This window comes from Salvelinus namaycush, chromosome 5 (genome assembly GCF_016432855.1).
Source record: "Salvelinus namaycush isolate Seneca chromosome 5, SaNama_1.0, whole genome shotgun sequence".
Classification (NCBI taxonomy): Eukaryota; Metazoa; Chordata; class Actinopteri; order Salmoniformes; family Salmonidae; genus Salvelinus; species Salvelinus namaycush.
Window position 1 is genome coordinate 56,004,977 of NC_052311.1, and position 20,430 is coordinate 56,025,406.

At 45.0% G+C, this 20,430-nt stretch overlaps 1 protein-coding gene across 1 annotated transcript in view; it reads left to right on the top strand.

Moving 5' to 3' along the window:
- lars2 (leucyl-tRNA synthetase 2, mitochondrial) overlaps nt 1-20,430 on the top strand; it is a 42,099-nt gene that overhangs the window by 4,932 nt on the left and 16,737 nt on the right. Inside the window, exons 3-12 of the mRNA XM_038994580.1 lie at nt 2,901-3,032; nt 8,885-8,976; nt 9,074-9,134; nt 9,273-9,362; nt 9,934-10,077; nt 12,635-12,742; nt 13,731-13,890; nt 16,916-17,020; nt 17,905-18,020; nt 18,245-18,528. Coding sequence (XP_038850508.1) covers nt 2,901-3,032; nt 8,885-8,976; nt 9,074-9,134; nt 9,273-9,362; nt 9,934-10,077; nt 12,635-12,742; nt 13,731-13,890; nt 16,916-17,020; nt 17,905-18,020; nt 18,245-18,528 — 1,292 coding nt within the window. The remainder of the gene's footprint in view (nt 1-2,900; nt 3,033-8,884; nt 8,977-9,073; nt 9,135-9,272; nt 9,363-9,933; nt 10,078-12,634; nt 12,743-13,730; nt 13,891-16,915; nt 17,021-17,904; nt 18,021-18,244; nt 18,529-20,430) is intronic.

Sequence of the window (20,430 nt, forward strand, 5' to 3'; positions counted from 1 at the left end):
AAATAACTTCACAGATCATCAGTGTAAAGGGTTTTAACACTTTCCCATGCTTGTTCAAAGAACCATAAACAATTAATGAACATGCACCTGTGGAACGGTCGTTAAGACACTAACAGCTTACAGACGGTAGGTAATTAAGGTCACAGTTATGAAAAGTTAGGACACTAAAGAGGCCTTTCAACTGACTCTGAAAAACACCAAAAGAAAGATGCCCAGGGTCCCTGCTCATCTGCGTGAATGTGCCCTAGGCATGCTGCAAGGAGGCATGAGGACTGCAAATGTAGCCAGGGCAATAAATTGCAATATCCGTACTGTGAGACGCCTAAGACAGCGCCACAAGGAGACAGGACGGACAGCTGATCATCCTCGCAGTGGCAGACCACGTGTAACGACACCTGCACAGGATCGGTACATCCGAACATCACACCTGTGGGACAGGTACAGGATGGCGGCAACAACAACTGCCCGAGTTACACCAGGAACGCACAATCCCTCTATCAGTGCTCAGACTGTCTGCAATAGGCTGAGAGAGGTTGGACTGAGAGCTTGTAGGCCTGTTGTAAGGCAGGTTCTCACCAGACATCACTAGCAACAACGTCGCCTATGGGCACAAACCCACCATCGCTGGACCAGACAGGACTGGCAAAAAGTGCTCTTCACTGACGAGTCGTGGTTTTGTCTCACCAGGGGTGATGGTCGGATTCGCGTTTCTCGTTGAAGGAATGAGCATTACACAGAGGCCTGTACTCTGGAGTGGGATCAATTTGGAGGTGGAGGGTCTGTCATGGTCTGCGGTGGTGTGTCACAGCATCATCGGACTGAGCTTGTTGTCATTGCAGGCTATCTCAACGCTGTGTGTTACAGGGAAGACATCCTCCTCCCTCATGTGGTACCCTTCCTGCAGGCTCATCCTGACATGACCCTCCAGCATGACAATGCCATCAGGCATTCTGCTCGTTCTGTGCGTGATTTCCTGCAAGACAGGAATGTCAGTGTTCTGCCATGGCAAGCGAAGAACCCGGATCTCAATCCCATTGAGCACTCATTGGATTCTGGGGGGAATGGCCCTATCCCTCACCCTCCAATCCCATTGGATTGGAGGGTGAGGGATAGGGCCATTCCCCACAGAAATGTCCGGGAACTTGCAGGTGCCTTGGTGGAAGAGTGGGGTAACATATCACATCAAGAACTGTCAAATCTGGTGCAGTCCATGAGGAGGAGATGCACTGCAGTACTTAATGCAGCTGGTGGCCACACCACATACTGACTGTTACTTTTGATTTTGACCCCCCCTTTCATCAGGGACACATTATTAAATTTCTGTTAGTCACATGTCTGTGGAACTTGTTCAGTTTATGTCTGTTGTTGAATCTAATGTTCATACAAGTATTTACACATGTTAAGTTTGCTGAAAATAAATGCAGTTGACAGTGAGAGGACATTTATTTTTTTGAGTTTGTGTGTGTCTGTCTGGTTGAACCCTGCTTAGTGTTCCCATTGGGAGGCCTTCTGGTTTGCGTAGACTCAAACATTCATTAAATCATTCTCTTACTGTCTAATATTCTTGACTCATAGGCGTAATATGCTTAGTAATGAAGTAACCTTTTCACAGTCTCCTGTTTGTCTGTCTCTGTTTTTGGTTACTGTTGTCACGACCATCAACAGTCCTCCAAGGCAGATAGTACTGCAGCTGACCCTGACATCCAATGTTGTCACGACATTGTTACAAACCCACAATGCATCATCATTCAGCCCAGGCTTTCCACACAAAAAGTCTTCAGTCCATCAATGAGCTCCTTCAAGATAATTTGAGCTGTTGTTTTTGCCCATGTAAAGGTTGTTTAGTCAGTCTGAGCTCATTGAGTTATTCAGGCCCCTCTTGGCCTTGGGTGATTCATACAGAGTGAAGTCCCAAATGGCAACCTATTTCCTATTTTTTGCGCAGGTTAATGTTTATTGTCATGAGTCTTGTCATGGAGGCAGAACTGAGCGATTGCCCCTTAGATAGGCCAGCTGCAAAGTCAAAATTGGCTATATTGTAAAAATGTATGAAAACAAAAATGTGCTTTTTGGTCTTAAATTTAGGGTTAGGCATTAGGATTAGCTGTGTGGGTGAGGTAAGGGTTAAGATTAAGTTTGAAATCAGATTTTATGGCTTTGTGTGGCTGTGCCAGCTAGTGACCACTATGCAGAGCTGCCTCCAGAACAAGATTCATGATGAAAAATGCTAACCTGCATGTATTGGACTACTTTTGACCAGGGCTTGTAGGCAATAGGGTGCCATTTGGGACGGAGACTGTGTGTAGTCCAGATTGATGGCAGAGTGATGGCAGAGTGAGGGGCTATCTGGCCTGGCTGGCCTTTCTCAAAGACACTGGGAATCAGTGCTGCCTCACACACTCTGGAAACCTGCTGCAGCTGCACCCAGACATACAGACAGAAGAATCCAGGAGCTAGAAGTGTAGTCTAGCACTGACCCAGGCTGTATAACCCTTAGGGGCTTAACCACAAAATCCTAAAATCTGATTTTAAACCTAATCCTAACGCTAACCTCACCCACACTGCTAATCCTAATGCCTAACCCTAAATTAAGACCAAAAAGCACATTTTTGTTTTCAATAATTTTTATAACACTGGCATGTACCATCAACAGTCCTCCAAGGCAAATAGTACTGCAGCTGACCCTGACATCCAATGTTGTCATGACATTGTTACAAACCCACAATGCATAAACTATACGACTGGTATTCCTACAGTGTTCGTTGCGCTAATCACATGTTGCCAGACACAGATTTGTAGGGCTAGTTCCTGTCAAACATTTTGTATAATTATTGATTGTGAGGCTCTCACAAGCCTCATGAAATCTATTTCCCTGAGCATGTGTTTGTTGTATTCCCCAGAGTTCCCGTAGGAAGAAGTTTTATGTCCTGTCTATGTTCCCGTACCCCTCCGGCCGTCTCCACCTGGGCCATGTACGGGTCTACACAATCAGTGACACCATCGGACACTTCCAGAGGATGAGGGGCCACCAGGTAATAATAATATATACCATTTAGCAGATTCTTTTAGCCAAAGCGACTGGTCCTGATTAGTAGCTGGAGATACAACTGTGAAAAGCTAAGCTGCCCATACTGGTAACTTTTAGCATTTCTCCTTTCCACCCCTCTATGCATGTCTGTCTCTATGGCTTTCTCTTTCTCTCTCTCTCGCTCGCTCTCTATGCATGCACACAAACTGTACTGCCACGATTCCAGGTGAGTCACGTAGAAGCATACAGCTGTGAAGCACTTTGTGTGCAGTCCACAAGGTCACCGTCCGTTCTCGCTCTCTTTACATCTTCTCTGTAATGGAAGCCCTGATCCATCGTCATTACGGCCTTGATGTTCTGTCTAGTCTGAATCACAGTTGGCATCTGTTCTGCAGGAGGTGTGTGTGTGGAGGCTGTTTAAACTGAGAGAGATGCTGCTCTGCCTTTGCCTTCTAACGCCGCTCTTAAAAGGTCGAACTGGGATCTGGGAATGAGTTCAATTGTCATTTCAAAGGACATTTCACCAGCATCAACTGGTGGGGCTGCCATTTTTCTGAAAAAGGATTTGCATATTGTAGCTTTGAGAGTGCCCCCATTCTCCCTGGCCCTACGCTACACTGTGCTTATCTAAGTGCTCTTAGCCACAAGACCACTTTTCAGTGGGACTACCTACGCATGGCACATTACCAGACATGATTACGGCATAAAAAGGTTTAATGTCAAAACAATGACTCTTTCAGTTGGTGAGCCCCTCTAAGACATGTGCCTTTAAGTGTTTCTGCAGGGGTAAGACAGGGAGGGAAGCAAGCTCCCACTATCCATTCTAATGTGTTGACGACTCTCCTCCTCATAGAAACGTGTGAAAGATGTGTGTTGGTGTTTAAGAGATATGATGATCAGACCGTTGGTGTCCTACAAACCAGTGGTGACAAATGACTCCCCAGAGACACCATTCGGGACCAGGGGCTGTCTGTCACTGTGTCCCCTAATGCATCCAGTCACCCATAGCTTGAAATGGTTACTAAATAATTCACTGTGACCCTCACTCATTTACCTCACTCTTTCTCTCTTTTCTTCTCTCTCTCTTTCTCTCCCTCTCCCCTCCTCCCACTCTTTCTCTCTCTCTCCCCCCTCTCTTACCCTCCCTTCCTCTGTACTGTATACTGTTCTAAACCATTACTCCAGCCATTCTCCTTTGTCACAATAACAACCCCCCCCCCCCCCCCCCCCGTTTGGTGTGTGTTGTGTTGTAGGCCCTCCTCTCTCAGGCTACGTCCCAAATGACACCAGATTCCATTTATAGTGCATTATTTTTTTTACCAGGGTCCATAGGCTCTGGTCCAAAGTAGTGCACTATATAGGGAATAGGGTGCCATTTTGGATGAATCCTCAGGGGTTTATTTTAATGGAGCCTGACAAAGTGATGTCAGTGTTGTGTGAGTGTGGCACAACATGCCTGTCATTGTTTTGTAAGCAGCAGGGTTTTGTTCCCTCCCACTCAGAGAGAAATGGCTACATTTCTGTCTTCATATGGTTTTTCTTAGCAGGTAGGCTGTATCTGGGCTACCAGCAGTAAGGCTATAATGCTGTCTTCCTAACCACTATTTTAGTTGTCGTATGGACCGTCGTGGATTGACAGCTACACGCTGCTGCCCAAGGCGATATCTGTCTGTCAGCATCTGTCAGAGAGAAAGATAATCCATTTACTGTGAACACACATACACACACACACACACACACACACACACACACACACACACACACACACACACACACACACACACACACACACACCAGAGAGAGAACAAGTTGTCTTCAACTAGTTCATTCGTTCAAGGAGATTACACTTGTAGAGACAAAATCCCTTCCCTGTAGCCGAGTTGTGATGTTTAGTAAAATCCCTTCCCTGTAGCCGAGTTGTGGTGTGATGTTTAGTAAAATCCCTTCCCTGTAGCCTAGTTGTGGTGTGATGTTTAGTAAAATCCCTTCCCTGTAGCCTAGTTGTGGTGTGATGTTCAGTAAAATCCCTTCCCTGTAGCCGAGTTGTGGTGTGATGTTTAGTAAAATCTCTTCCCTGTAGCCTAGTTGTGGTGTGATGTTCAGTAAAATCCCTTCCCTGTAGCCTAGTTGTGGTGTGATGTTTAGTAAAATCCCTTCCCTGTAGCCTAGTTGTGGTGTGATGTTTAGTAAAATCCCTTCCCTGTAGCCTAGTTGTGGTGTGATGTTTAGTAAAATCCCTTCCCTGCAGCCTAGTTGTGGTGTGATGTTTAGTAAAATCCCTTCCCTGTAGCCTAGTTGTGGTGTGATGTTTAGTAAAATCTCTTCCCTGCAGCCTAGTTGTGGTGTGATGTTTAGTAAAATCCCTTCCCTGTAGCCTGGTTGTGGTGTTTAGTAAAATCCCTTCCCTGTAGCCTAGTTGTGATGTTTAGTAAAATCCCTTCCCTGTAGCCTAGTTGTGATGTGATGTTTAGTAAAATCCCTTCCCTGTAGCCTAGTTGTGATGTTTAGTAAAATCCCTTCCCTGTAGCCTAGTTGTGATGTTTAGTAAAATCCCTTCCCTGTAGCCTAGTTGTGATGTTTAGTAAAATCCCTTCCCTGTAGTCTAGTTGTGGTGTGATGTTTAGTAAAATCCCTTCCCTGTAGCCTAGTTGTGATATTTAGTAAAATCCCTTCCCTGTAGTCTAGTTGTGGTGTGATGTTTAGTAAAATCTCTTCCCTGTAGCCTAGTTGTGATGTTTAGTAAAATCCCTTCCCTGTAGCCTAGTTGTGGTGTGATGTTTAGTCAAATCCCTTCCCTGTAGCCTAGTTGTGGTGTGATGTTTAGTAAAATCCCTTCCCTGTAGCCTAGTTGTGGTGTGATGTTTAGTAAAATCTCTTCCCTGTAGCCTAGTTGTGGTGTGATGTTTAGTAAAATCTCTTCCCTGCAGCCTAGTTGTGGTGTGATGTTTAGTAAAATCCCTTCCCTGTAGCCTAGTTGTGGTGTGATGTTTAGTAAAATCTCTTCCCTGTAGCCTAGTTGTGGTGTGATGTTTAGTAAAATCCCTTCCCTGCAGCCTAGTTGTGTTGTGATGTTTAGTAAAATCCCTTCCCTGTAGCCTAGTTGTGGTGTGATGTTTAGTAAAATCCCTTCCCTGTAGCCTAGTTGTGATGTTTAGTAAAATCCCTTCCCTGCAGCCTAGTTGTGGTGTGATGTTTAGTAAAATCCCTTCCCTGTAGCCTAATTGTGATGTTTAGTAAAATCCCTTCACTGTAGCCTAGTTGTGGTGTGATGTTTAGTAAAATCCCTTCCCTGCAGCCTAGTTGTGGTGTGATGTTTAGTAAAATCCCTTCCCTGTAGCCTAGTTGTGATGTTTAGTAAAATCCCTTCCCTGTAGCCTAGTTGTGGTGTGATGTTTAGTAAAATCCCTTCCCTGTAGCCTAGTTGTGATGTTTAGTAAAATCCCTTCCCTGTAGCCTAGTTGTGGTGTGATGTTTAGTAAAATCTCTTCCCTGTAGCCTAGTTGTGGTGTGATGTTTAGTAAAATCTCTTCCCTGCAGCCTAGTTGTGGTGTGATGTTTAGTAAAATCCCTTCCCTGTAGCCTAGTTGTGGTGTGATGTTTAGTAAAATCCCTTCCCTGTAGCCTAGTTGTGGTGTGATGTTTAGTAAAATCCCTTCCCTGTAGCCTAGTTGTGGTGTGATGTTTAGTAAAATCTCTTCCCTGTAGCCTAGTTGTGGTGTGATGTTTAGTAAAATCTCTTCCCTGCAGCCTAGTTGTGGTGTGATGTTTAGTAAAATCCCTTCCCTGTAGCCTAGTTGTGGTGTGATGTTTAGTAAAATCTCTTCCCTGTAGCCTAGTTGTGGTGTGATGTTTAGTAAAATCCCTTCCCTGTAGTCTAGTTGTGGTGTGATGTTTAGTAAAATCTCTTCCCTGCAGCCTAGTTGTGGTGTGATGTTTAGTAAAATCCCTTCCCTGTAGCCGAGTTGTGGTGTGATGTTTAGTAAAATCCCTTCCCTGTAGTCTAGTTGTGGTGTGATGTTTAGTGGTTATACTGCCTCTGGCTCTGCTCTGCTTTCAGCCTGCAGCTCATCTCTTCACAGATGGAACCAGAGCTTTTGGGATTTGTGTGTGGGTGGACACACATACACTTTAGCATAGCCATGCCAATGTGTTGCATGCCCAAAATCAGCCCCCTCCCCTGGGACTCCTGTCTGTCAGGCTGTCCTGCTGGCCTGGATGGACAAGTCACTCCCTAATATACATCTTAGTCCACTCTGTGGGCAGGTTTCTCTCTTAGTTCCTCCTCTATCCATAGGTTATCCATAGGTTAAATGTAGGCAATACAGTCGTAGTGGGGGAGTTAGAGACTTGACTTTGGCCCTGGGGTTGTTGTGGAGCATCGACTGTTAAAAAGGGATGATGGTTTGCCTCTGACAGTCTCTTTGTGCTGATGTAACTTTGAGAAATGAACCGAGGCAGACTGTCCTGTCCGTCAGGAGTTCATCTCTTCTCAACAACAGGTCTGCCAAAGGTTCTCCTCACTACAATAGATAGTGGACACATTTAAAATGAAAAAACAGTGTATTAACACGGCAAGCACATCTATTTTAATGACCGTAGGGACTTCTTTATATTTCTAGATCTACAGGTACTCATTTCTCTAGTCAATGTCTGTATATTTTACCTCGGCACGAAGGCGCTCACTTAGACTGATATCATCCATCACTCGGCTTTACAAATTAGGCCCAGGCAGTTACCAAGGATACCGATTTGTCTGAAGCGCCAGACTCGTTAGTCGATACACACTCCCTCTCCACTCTCCTGTCCCCCTCACCTCTCTCTCGCTCTCTCTCTCTCTCCACTGCTCTTCCATTCTCTTCTCCACTCCTGCCTTCATTGCCTCTCCTCTGTTTTCTTTCTCTTCAGTAAGGGTATGGGTGGAAGAAACGTGAAGGATCAAGAAGGAATAGTGAAGGGTGAAAAGAGGTTATCAATTCTTAATAGTGTTGTGAGAAGCGGAGGGAAGGAGGGAGACACTGGTATGAAGAAGTGGAAATAAGTGAGAAAACACATTATGAGGAGGAGAAGGGTGGGACTGACTGACTGACTGACTGACTGACTGACTGACTGACTGACTGACTGACTGACTGACTGACTGACTGACTGACTGACTGACTGACTGCAAGCAAGCAAAAGCTGGAAGCCTGTATAAACCTCTGATCACATCTGTTAGTGCTGCAAAGTACAATGCCTTACAACACAACATCCCCATTCTAGTGTGAATGAAATATAGATGATGATGATGATGATGCAAACAGAGAGGCCTTGATTCCAATTACCATCCTCCATTTAACACATCCAATCAGACCAGCGCCAGTATGTTCCCTCCCCTCCTGTTCTAATGTATAACTCACATTACAACATTAGGCCTTTATGGGCCTGTGCACAGCCACTCTACATGCATTAGATGTTATGTTCCCTCACCTCTCTGCCTTACACGCTGGTTGGCATAGAAGAGAGATTATGGATAATGAGATGGAAAAGGTAGACACTGTTGTGCATGTTTAAAGATGCATGCACGACAGTATTACGGTCAAATGCTCTTGTACAGCCTTCGGGCCTTGTAAGCACTCTCAAACCGGCCTGTGTTAAAGGGATATACTGAAAAGTCAGGTATGATATGGTATCTGTGCCGGTCTGTTGTCTGAAGCACAGCTATAGCTGTATTAGTAAATGCCCGGCCTAAGGGGACAAATCAAGTATTTTAAATTGAATTGAACTGTTATCTTGGGGGCTGTGTGTAACGTGTAAAACCCAATGGGCAGGGAAGAACAGCCAGGTATGATATGTAACTGATTTCTGTGTAACTGTTTTTAGGTGCTAAACCCAATGGGCTGGGATGCTTTTGGACTCCCAGCAGAGAACGCTGCCATCGAGAGAGGCCTTGACCCGGAGGAATGGACTAAGAGGTACAATACAAGATATGACACAAAGTTCTTTCTCTCTCGCTCTCTCTCTCTCATTCCCCCTAACATCCTCCTCTCCCCTGTCTGTCTCCGTCCCCAGTAATATCCAGTCCATGCGGGAGCAGCTCGACAGCCTAGGGCTCTGCTTTAATTGGGACAAGGTGAGTAATGGGAGGAGCTGAGCACCACCTCTAACCTTCCAGTGGGAGGCTCTGTGTGGGTGGATGACTCTCTTTTCTCTCGTGCGTGTGTGTATGAATCATCTTGTGGATCCCTCTGCTTCCCTCTCCTCTGACCAGGAGGTGACCACCTGCCTGCCAGACTACTACAGGTGGACCCAGTGGCTGTTTGTCAAGCTCTTCAAGGCAGGACTGGCCTATCAGAAAGAGGTAGATTCGGGGGTCTTGAGTCTGTCCAATCCTTGTCATAGGCTGTGTCTCAATAGTCCAAAGTGGTTTCCTGTCTTCATCTCCTTTCCATCTCTGCTGACGAGGAGATGAAGACACTTTGGACTAATGTGATGCAGTCATGCCCCTGGTATTGTCATGGGCCGTGTGTAGAGCTCCAGGGAGGCAGGATGAGGGAGACACACCCCAGGAGGATGACACACTCTCAGGCAGGCCACAGAAGCTCAGTGGCCTGGGGAACAGTCTTCAGTAACTATGGAGCCTCCTGTGGCTTTGTGAGGAAAACACATTTTGTGTAGTAGATTACAGAGAATCGGAAAATCTGTGCTGTAGTGGAGGGGTCATGTAGTTTAATCAGATGCAAGGTATTTTGGCACTTGTATCAGTAGACATCTGTCTCTTTCTCTGATTTGATCAGCTCCTGTGATGTTGGCTTATGTCTGTCTTTGTCTGTGTGTATTTGTAGTAATTGTAATCTGTGTGTGTGTGTGTGTGTGTGTGTGTGTGTGTGTGTGTGTGTGTGTGTGTGTGTGTGTGTGTGTGTGTGTTCCAGGCGGTGGTGAACTGGGACCCTGTGGACCAGACGGTGTTGGCTGATGAGCAGGTGGATGACAGCGGGCGCTCCTGGAGGTCTGGAGCTCTGGTGGAGCAGAAATTACTCAGGCAGTGGTTCATTAAGACCACCAACTACGCCAAGGTAGGTGTGTGTGTCTCGTGCGCATGGAGGGTGTATTGGTGATAAGCCCGTCAAGGGTCAAAGGGCGTCCTATCACATCAATCTCACCACCTGCGCCTTTTGGCATAATCTGATTGGCTGGCTACATTAGAGGCTGTGTGAGAATGGAAGGGGGGTAGACCCCTCTAATGTCAATCACTGCAGAAACCATGGCAGCCGCTTCAGCCCTGGCTGTGGAACAAACCTGGGCTCAAGTTGGATCTGTTTTCTTTCAAATACTTTAGCTGTGATTGGTTCCATTGTGCCAGGTAAGATCACTCAATGTAATAGTTCCAAAAGTGCAAACTGCAAAGCCCACTCATCTGGCACTTCAGACTGGGTCAATCAAATGCTCAGAGTATTTGAAAGAAAATAAATACTACTTGAACCCAGCCCTGGCTGTGTAATCAGCAGCCTGCTGAGAGTGTCATTCCCAGGCTGGCCTCGCCGTTCCTGGCCAGTCTGACTGATGAGAAACCTCCACGTCTCCAGCAGCAGGGTCTCATAATCACTACCAGCCACTACCAGCTACCCTCTGGGTTGAAATTACCCTATCTGGAGATTTATTTCACCCATGGGATGGGCACACACACACACACACACACACACACACACACACACACACACACACACACACACACACACACACACACACACAGAGAGAGAGGCAGCTTGAACCTGGGCACATGGAGTGAGAGTAACTGAAGGTGTGCTGATTCAAACCTCTCCAGATGAGGAATGGTGGGTACTGAGAGGCTCTGAGTGGAAGCCTTCCAAACCGGTCTGATTGGTGGGCCAGAAGGTCAGGTTCCCTGTGCTGCTAGAGCCTTGATTGATAAGGGTTGATTGATGTGTGCATGCATGCTGTTAACATTTCCAGTTTCCCCTGGTAAAGACATACACTAGTCACTCACACATTAACCAGTAGGCTTCAGCAGTATGACCCTGTCACTCCACTTATCTCTGAGATACACACACACACACACACACACACACACACACACACACACACACACACACACACACACACACACACACACACACACACACACACACACACGATGAACACAGTTAATAATTACATTGACAATAGATGTTTTCTATTTCATGCATAATCACACACACTGATGGACTCACTCATTTGAACACATCACACTGTAGTGTCATGTAAATCAACACAATGGCATTCACTTCAATTACCAGCCTCACACAGACTTTACACATACATTCATCATTTTACACAGGCATACAAACATACACACTCTAGTAAGCTTTGCTAGATTGCTACATAGGCAGCCTCAGGTATATTCACATGCATGTGTCATCAAATCTTTCATGTATCCAAAAGATGCAGGGAAACACACACTCACGCCCACCCACACGGACATTGACACGGACACACAAAAAACCTTAGCCATCCTCATTTTATTGATATAGAATTTTATAGCTTTGCTAGGTTGCCATGGAAACCCTTGGAATTGGCCCAGCCATAGGCCTACGTCTCTGGTTAAACCCTCAGGTTTATGTGGCTCCATTGATGTCGCTTCTTTTCTGGAGACAAAAACACTGTTTAGTTGAGTTTTTTTCTCTTCTCATGGTTTGAGCTGAGTACCACCTCACCTCCGTTCCTCTCAGCGGGTGTTTGTTCTTGGTGACATCGCTGTGACACCTCGAGGCGGGGTGTCTCAGACACCACAGCCTGCTGGCAGCCAGGCTGTACGCTCACACTGGCGTTGTTGCTAGGCTGCTTGACTGACACAAAGACACCAGCATTTATGGCAGGACACCAATCTCTCACTCTCTCCGATTCTGTCTTTCATTCTCTCTCTCCATCCATGCTTGAGAAACAGTGAAATAACATTGATACACACTGCAATTACAATCATCCTTATCGCCATTGTTAGTATTGGTTGTATTGCTGTTATTAGTGTTATTACAGTGTGTTGGGTAGAGATCTCAGAGGGTGGTTTGGGAATGGGTTGTGATAGTGGGGGAGAGGTATATCAAATTGGTGCTGCCTTTTTATATTCTCAATTCAGACAGAAGCGGAACCCAGCTGGGACTTTCTGGCCTGCGCCTTGTTGTTATGCATAGCTTCCTTTTAAAAATCTGTGTGTGTGTGTCTCTCTCTTTTTCTCTCTTTTTCTCTCTCCTCTCTCTCTCTCTCTCTCTCTCTCTCTCTCTCTCTCTCTCTCTCTCTCTCTCTCTCTCTCTCTCTCTCTCTTTCTCTCTCGTTATGAAACTGTTGTTGAGTCATGAGCGATTTGCTTTGCGATAAACGCATAAGTAGGGCGTGTGGAGGTCAGGATTTCTAAAATCCCTCTTTGACTACATAATGTGAGACGAGGTAGACTGGTGTTGTGCCAGGAGATTGGCTGAGCTTTGGAAGAGCCTCTCAGGGTAAAGAGGAGAAGTAAATGATGTGCTGATCTGGGACTTAAACTTAAACATCTGACATTACAATATGATATCACGTCTTTATGATTTATTTAGCGTCAATATGATTTAACATTTTTTATGATGTATTTCTCTCTCCCAGCCCCTCCTGGACGCCCTGGCGGAGCTGCCAGAGTGGTACGGGGTCAAGGCCATGCAGGCCAACTGGATTGGAGACTGCACCGGCTGCTACTTTGACTTCCACCTCAAGGTTAGACTCACATGTCTCATCTGTTCCTTCTTGTCAGTCCATCCTGGTTTAGTTTAGACTACCTAGTCTTCCAGGTATAAACATTTGAAGGTATTCTGGGATTATCACTAGGATTAGCGCAGAGATTCTCACCTGCTACATCATTCTCATTCAGCTAGCAGCACCAGTCGTCTCTCTGCAAGCAGCAATTTAATCAAACATATTGGCTGTGTGTTTATTTCCATTGAACTATCCAAATGCACTTTTAGAATGTTGAATAGAGTATTGACATTCTAAAATGGTTTCGCTAAAAGCCTATTGTGAGCTCCAGTCACCCCAGTCATAGAACTCCTTGCAACAGACGGAGGAAATGTATTCGGTTGATGCCTTCCTTCCTTATTAAAATTGTAATCAAATTTCTGGTAAAGGGGGGGTTGTGAATTTCTCTCTCTCTCTCTCTCTGTGTGTGTGTGTGTGTGTGTGTGTGTGTGTGTGTGTGTGTGTGTGTGTGTGTGTGTGTGTGTGTGTGTGTGTGTGTGTGTGTGTGTGTGTGTGTGTGTGTGTGTGTGTGTGTGTGTGTGTGTGTGTGCGCGAGAGAGTGAGGGTGGTTCTCATAAATCAGTCAGAACCAGGCAGAGTGGGGTAATTAAAAGTAGTGCCCGCGGTGGTTTTGTAGATGGGAAGCAGGAACCAGTCCCGTTACATCTTTAACATTGTCAAGGGTGTTCTGTACTAAATGACTCCTAGAGTAGCTGTATTAGGATTCTGTATTTTTGGTGCCAATTTAGTTTCTGTCAGGCGATAGCATGTTAACTGATTAACGTTAAAACATGATCAATTGCTAAATATTGCGTACTACAGTGTTCTTTTTTTCTTACCAACTAGTGTTGTTTCGTTTTTTAACTATCCTACTTTACCCTGCTCAACAACAAATGTAACCAAGTTACTCTCCTGTCATGTATTTATCCATAAACTGTGTGTGTGTCTCTCTATCCTTTCCTCCATGCAGGTGAATGGGGAGGAGACGGGGGAGACTCTGGCAGGCTACACCTCCAGCCCAGAGGCAGTGTTTGGGGCTGCCTACCTGTCCATCCTCCCCTCCCACAGACTGCTGCATGGTACCAGCCCAGTCCGCTCAGCCCTGGAGAGAGTCCTGCAGACAGGCAGAGGTAGGAAGGAACCACTGTCCAGACCTGGTAGTCTGTGGTCATTTTTTAAGTGCCGCTTTTATCCAAAGTGGCTTACAGTAAATATTTAGTGTATGTGGCCCATTGTGACTCTGTCAGAGCAATGGCACGTTTTACTGAACAAAATTATAAATGCAACATGCAACAATTTCAAAGATTTTACTAAGTTACAGTTCATATAAGGAAATCAGTCAATTGAAATACATTTATTAGGCCCTAATTTATGGATTTCACATGACTGGGAATACAGATATGCATCTCTTGGTCACAGATACCTTAAAAGAAATGGGCCTCACAATGGGCCTCTGGATCACTTCATGGTATTTCTGTGCATTCAAATTGCCATCGATGAAATGCAATTATGTTAGTTGTCTATAGCTTATTCCTGCCCATAACATAACCCCACCGTCACCATGGTGCACTCTGTTCACAATGTTGACATCAGCAAACCGCTCGCCCACAGGACGCCATACACGTGGCCTGCATTTGTGAGGCCGGTTCTCTAAAACATTAAACATTTGAGGTGGCTTATGGTAGAGAAATGAACAATAAATTCTCTGGCAATAGCTCTGGTGGACATCCCTGCAGTCAGCATGCCAATTCCACGACCCCTCAAAATTTGAAAAATCTGTGGCATTGTGTTGTGTGACAAAACTGCACATTTTAGAGTGGCCTTTTATTGTTCCCAGCACAAGGTGCACCTGTGTAATGACGTTGAAATTTAATCAGCTTCTTGATATGCCACACCTGTCAGGTGGATGGATTATCTTGACAAAGGAAAAATGCTCACTAACATAGATGTAAACAAATTTGTGCACAAGATTTGAGATAAATAAGGTTTTTGTGTGAATGGTAAATTTCTGTGTTATTTATTTCAGCTCATGAAACATGGAACCAACACTTCACATGGGGCTTTTATATTTTTGTTCTGTGTAGTATAGAGAAGTACTGGCTGTTAGCAGTCCATGTTGATGTTGAGTTTAGTGCTTGCTGACGCTAAGCTGAAACACAGTGCAACACAGGTATATCAATGTTTATTTTATGTCCAGATAGAGGTAGGTGTGTGTGTGTGTAGAGAGAGAAAGAGACAGTTGTGCATGGGTATACCCTCCAAGATATGTTACAGTTGAAGTCGGAAGTTTACATACACTTAGGTTGGAGTCATTAAAACTTGTTTTTCAACCACTTCACAAATTTATTCTTAACAAACTATAGTTTTGGCAAGTCGGTTACGACATCTACTTTGTGCATGACACAAGTAATTTTTCCAACAATTGTTTACAGACAGATTCATTTCACTTATAAATCACTGTATCACAATTCCAGTGGGTCAGAAGTTTACATACACTAAGTTGACTGTGCCTTTAAACAGCTTGGAAAATTCCAGAAAATTATGTCATGGCTTTAGAAGCTTCTGATAGGCTAACTGACATAATTTGAGTCAATTGGAGGTGTACCTGTGGATGTATTTCAAGGCCTACCTCTAAACTCAGTGCCTCTTTGCTTGACATCATGGGAAAATCAAAAGAAATCAGCCAAGACCTCAGAAAACAAATTGTAGACGTCCACAAGTCTGGTTCATCCATGGGAGCAATTTCCAAATGCCCGAAGCTAACACGTTCATCTGTATAAAAAATAGTACGCAAGTATAAACACCATGGGACCACGCAGCCGTCATACCGCTCAGGAATGAGACTCGTTCTGTCTCCTAGAGATGAACGTACTTTGGTGCGAAAAGTGCAAATCAATCCCAGAACAACAGCAAAGGACCTTGTGAAGATGCTGGAGGAAACGGGTACAAAAGTATCTATATCCACAGTAAAACGAGTCCTATATTGACATAACCTGAAAGGGCGCTCAGCAAGGAAGAAGCCACTGCTCCAAAACTTCCATAAAAAAGCCAGACTACGGTTTGCAACTGCACATGGGGACAAAGATCGTACTTGTTTGGAGAAATGTCCTCTGTTCTGATGAAACAAAAATAGAACTGTTGGCCATAATGACCATCGTTATGTTTGGAGGAAAAAGGGGGAAGCTTGCAAGCCGAAGAACACCATCCCAACCGTGAAGCACGGGGGTGGCAGCATCATGTTGTGTGGGGGTGCTTTGCTGCAGGAGGGACTGGTGCACTTCACAATATAGATGGCATCATGAGGCAGGAAAATGATGTGGATACATTGAAGCAACATCTCAAGACATCAGTCAGGAAGTTATAGCTTGGTCGTAAATGGGTCTTCCAAATGGACAATGACCCCAAGCATACTTCCAAAGTTGAGGCAAAATGGCTTAAGGACAACAAAGTCAAGGTATTGGAGTTACCATCACAAAGCTCTGACCTCAATCCTATAGAAAATTTGTGGGCTGAACTGAAAAATCGTGTTTGAGCAAGGAGGCCTACAAACCTGACTTAGTTACACCAGCTCTGTCAGGAGGAATGGGCCAAAATTCACCCAACTTATTGTGGGAAGCTTGTGGAAGGCTGCCCGACACATTTGACCCAATTTAAACAATTTAAAGGCAATGCTACCAAATACTAATTGAGTGTATGTAAACTTCTGACCCACTGAGAATGTGATGAAAGAAATTAAAGCTGAAATAAATCACTCTCTCTACTATTATTCTGACATTTCACATTCTTAAAATAAAGTGGTGATCCTAACTGACCTAAGACAGGGAATTTTTACTTGGATTAAGTGTCAGGCATTGTGAAAAACGGAGTTTAATGTATTTGGCTAAGGTGTATGTAAACTTCCCACTTCAACTGTATGTGTTGCTCTTCTCCTGTTGCCTCTGTGTGTTTTTATTGGGATTCCCCTGAATTGCTCTCTTTATCTATCTGTCTCGCTCGCTTTCTCTCACTCCCCCACCTCTCTCACTATCTATTTGCCCTCTCTCTCTCTCTCTCGCTTTCTCTCTCTCTCTCTTTATCTATTCCCTCTCTGATTGTTGATAATGAGGCACCAGGGGAGAAGCTCTCCCTCGCTGACTCTTGACCTTTGACCCCCAGACTGCCTGACAGAGGTCACCGCCCACAACCTATTTACCGGTCAGGAACTTCCCCTGGTGATCTCCAGCAAGCAGCAGTTTGAAGGTCATCTAGATTCTGTCATAGGTACGTGGATGTGTTTGTGGGTTTGAACGTCCACATGGCTTGCACATACACTCATGTACTCACTGTGTTTTATTGACCTCTGAGCTTTTGTTCTTGTGCTTTTATTCGTCTCTCTATTTCAATCAAATTTCAATCAATCAATTGTATTTAGAAATCACTTTTTACATCAGCCAATGTCACAAAGTGCTATACAGAAACCCAGCCTAAAACCCCAAACAGCAAGCAATGCAGATGTAGAAGCACGGTGGTTAGGAAAATGTAATGAATCACATTTAGCCTTTCCCTGTGTCCTGTACATGTTTGTAGATGCCACTGTGCCAGTGTGTCCTTGAGCCTGCAGTGTGTCTCTGTCGTACACTGGGCGTTTGGCTGCTGTTGGAATGATGTAACTTTAACTCTCTAGAAGGAGTTCCCTGCTTGGTGCTTTGGGTGTTTGTCTCACTCTACGAGTCCACAAGGAGGCAATACCCATGAGGAACTAGCCATATCTCAGCAACCCACGGCCCCCTCTTTTTTGGAGGCCCTTGGAGCAATTTCAACTCAGTCGGGGTCTCAACTTACTGTTGAGAGTTAGAATAATAGAATACACAAGGTGTATTTTCGAAATGTGGTTGTGCATCAGCAGTCACTCAATTAGCCCATGTCAGCAAAAAAAATGTAGGTTGGTAAGTTAGTCTTGCGGCCTGCTATCTAAAGTTATAGGAAGCAAGGTTGAATTAACGACCGCGGTGGGGCTCATTGTTTATCAGTTATCATATTCAAAACTGCAAACATTTGCCTCCACTCTATTGCAAAATGTGTAGAATTGCAGGAAATTAGTGTTATAAAATGACATGGTGGTGTGCAAGTGTGTGTGACAAATGTATCGTGTGTGTCCCTGGCAGGTATCCCTGACAGCCGTGTGGAGGATGCTTCTGTGGCCAGGGCTCTGGGTCTGAGCTGGAGCCCAGTCCTGAAGGGCCAGGAGGATGGAGGACACACACTGCTCAACTCTGCTGAGGTCTGTCTGGACACACAGCAACACACACTGTCACTCTACACAACGTTACCAGTAAACCAGCATTTCAGTCATTCTACATATTGTTTTATGGCTATTAATGGAAGACCCTTATTTATGGTTGAATGAAGTATCGGCAAATAGTTGAGTTTTGTTGAATTCATGTGTGTTTGAGCTTCTAAACTGTTATCCTGTTCTCTCTCCGTCCATCCCCCTCTTCTGTGTAGTTCACAGGCCTCAGCAGGGAGGACGCTTTTGACTCCATCACCCAGAAGGCCAGAGAGAGAAAAGTGGGCGGCCACCTGACCAGCACCAAGCTCAGGGATTGGCTGATTTCCCGGCAGCGGTACTGGGGCACGCCCATCCCCATGGTGCATTGTGGGTCTTGTGGTCCTGTGGCAGTCCCTGAGGAGCAACTTCCAGTCACCCTCCCCAAACTACCGTCCATCACGGGGAAGGGAGCATCCCCTCTGGAGCACGCTGATGACTGGATCAGCTGTACCTGTCCCAGGTGAGAACACACTGACACTGAGTGAGGTGTGAGAACACTTCAGTTGTATACCAAATGGCACTCTATTCCCTACGTAGGGCACTGCACTTGACCAGGACCCATCAGCTTGGGTCAGAATCTAATGCCATCCGGTCAAATGTCCAGTTTGGAAATGAATGCTGGTGCTGTCAGTTGGATTGGAAGTTCATAGCTAGTTCACAAACATAAGTGATGGAGTTCACTTTATTCCACTTATATTAAAATCAAATCATTTTTTCAAGGTCGTATATCTTTCTCAATGATTAGTCAGCAACTCTCTCTCTCTTGCTCTTAGATTCAGGCAATTATTTCCATTGTTTTCAGTTTTCTACTCAATCAGTTCCCCCTTTCTACCTGTACTAAAAGTCAGGATAAAGTGATTCAACCACTGTGTATCGAGGATATGAATACCGGTTAGTTTTTAACACACAGGGACCAGGGTTATGTAATCAGTGACAGATGTCACAGTGGTTATATAAACCAGCTGTGGCCTACATGCCAGGCATGTCTATGCCCACACCACACACACACACACATGGCACCAGGGTTATGTAATGAGTGACAGATGTCACAGTGGTTATATAAACCAGCTGAGGCCTACATGCCAGGCATGTCTATGCCCCCACCACACACAGAGACAGGCAGACGGTGACTGTCAATGAAATGTGTGAAAATGCTCCCTGCTGCTCGTTAAACGGCGGTTGCATCCCAGATGGCACACTATTTCCTATATAGTGCACTACTATTGGTCAAGGTCCACAGGGCAATCCCAGCTTCTCATGATGAAGACCCTCACCAACAGGATTTCTTCATGGGGAGATTGCTCCTTGAAAAACATTATAGTTCCATGATTGGACGTGGAATTGTGGTACAGTAACTAGGAAATACTGTTTCAACAGCTCAGCCAGACAGTCATACAGAGAGAGAGATGGGGTTGTCTGGTCTGACGGCTATATCCAGGGACGGTCTCCTCCTCCTCTTCCTTGTCTCTCCATCTCTTGTTGACAGCGTCAGAGGAAATTCACTCAACACTCACTTAACTCAACGATCATGTCCAATTAACCGTCGGGTGGAGTGTACAGAAGGTGTTTGATGAGAGATGGTGGGGGAGATGGAGTTTTATCTGTCTGTCTCGCCCTTGAGAAGTCATTTCCTCCACCGCTGATATTGTCTCTGCTCCCTGTCTGCCTACTGCTGAGAATTGGACCCTCAGTTGAACCCTGTGTGTAATTAGTCCAGCTAGCTTGCTACACCAGGATAGTGTTTTTGATTCCCGTTTTGGCTTGCCTGGTGACATCACCAGGCGGTATAAGTTAATAGACCAATAACAAAGAGTTCCAAACCTCTCTGTCAATAGCAGCTAGTTATCATGTTACATATCCCTCCCATTAGGCTCCTCCAATTAGGTCCTTCACTCCCATATGTCTTAGATAAATTCTTGCTTGAGAAAAAAGCTATTAATGCAAAACTATTACAGTAAGGAACTAAATTGTTCTTGCTTCTGATGCCACATCTGTTTGAGGGGATACTTCCCCAATCTGGCACACACACACCTGCAATGCAATTTCAGTTTCATTTTACTATCTGGTTGGAATTGTAGCTCTGCTACTCCCAGTCATTCCTGAAATCAGCCTATATACAGCAGGACAGGACAGAACCATAGTCATAGATAGCACGTGTCCAGGCAATCACAGCCCCCCAGGAGTCTGAAACTGTCTGTCTGTCAAATGACAATAATCTGTACCCTGAATGGTCGATCTGGAAAAGAGAGGGAAAACCACAGGAGAGCGGTGTGCAGCCACATGGAATTCTTGGAATACTATAATGCCTCTTCTGTGTGGGTTTTCCATTTATTCAGCTATTTTGTCATGAAAGGCTCTTTGG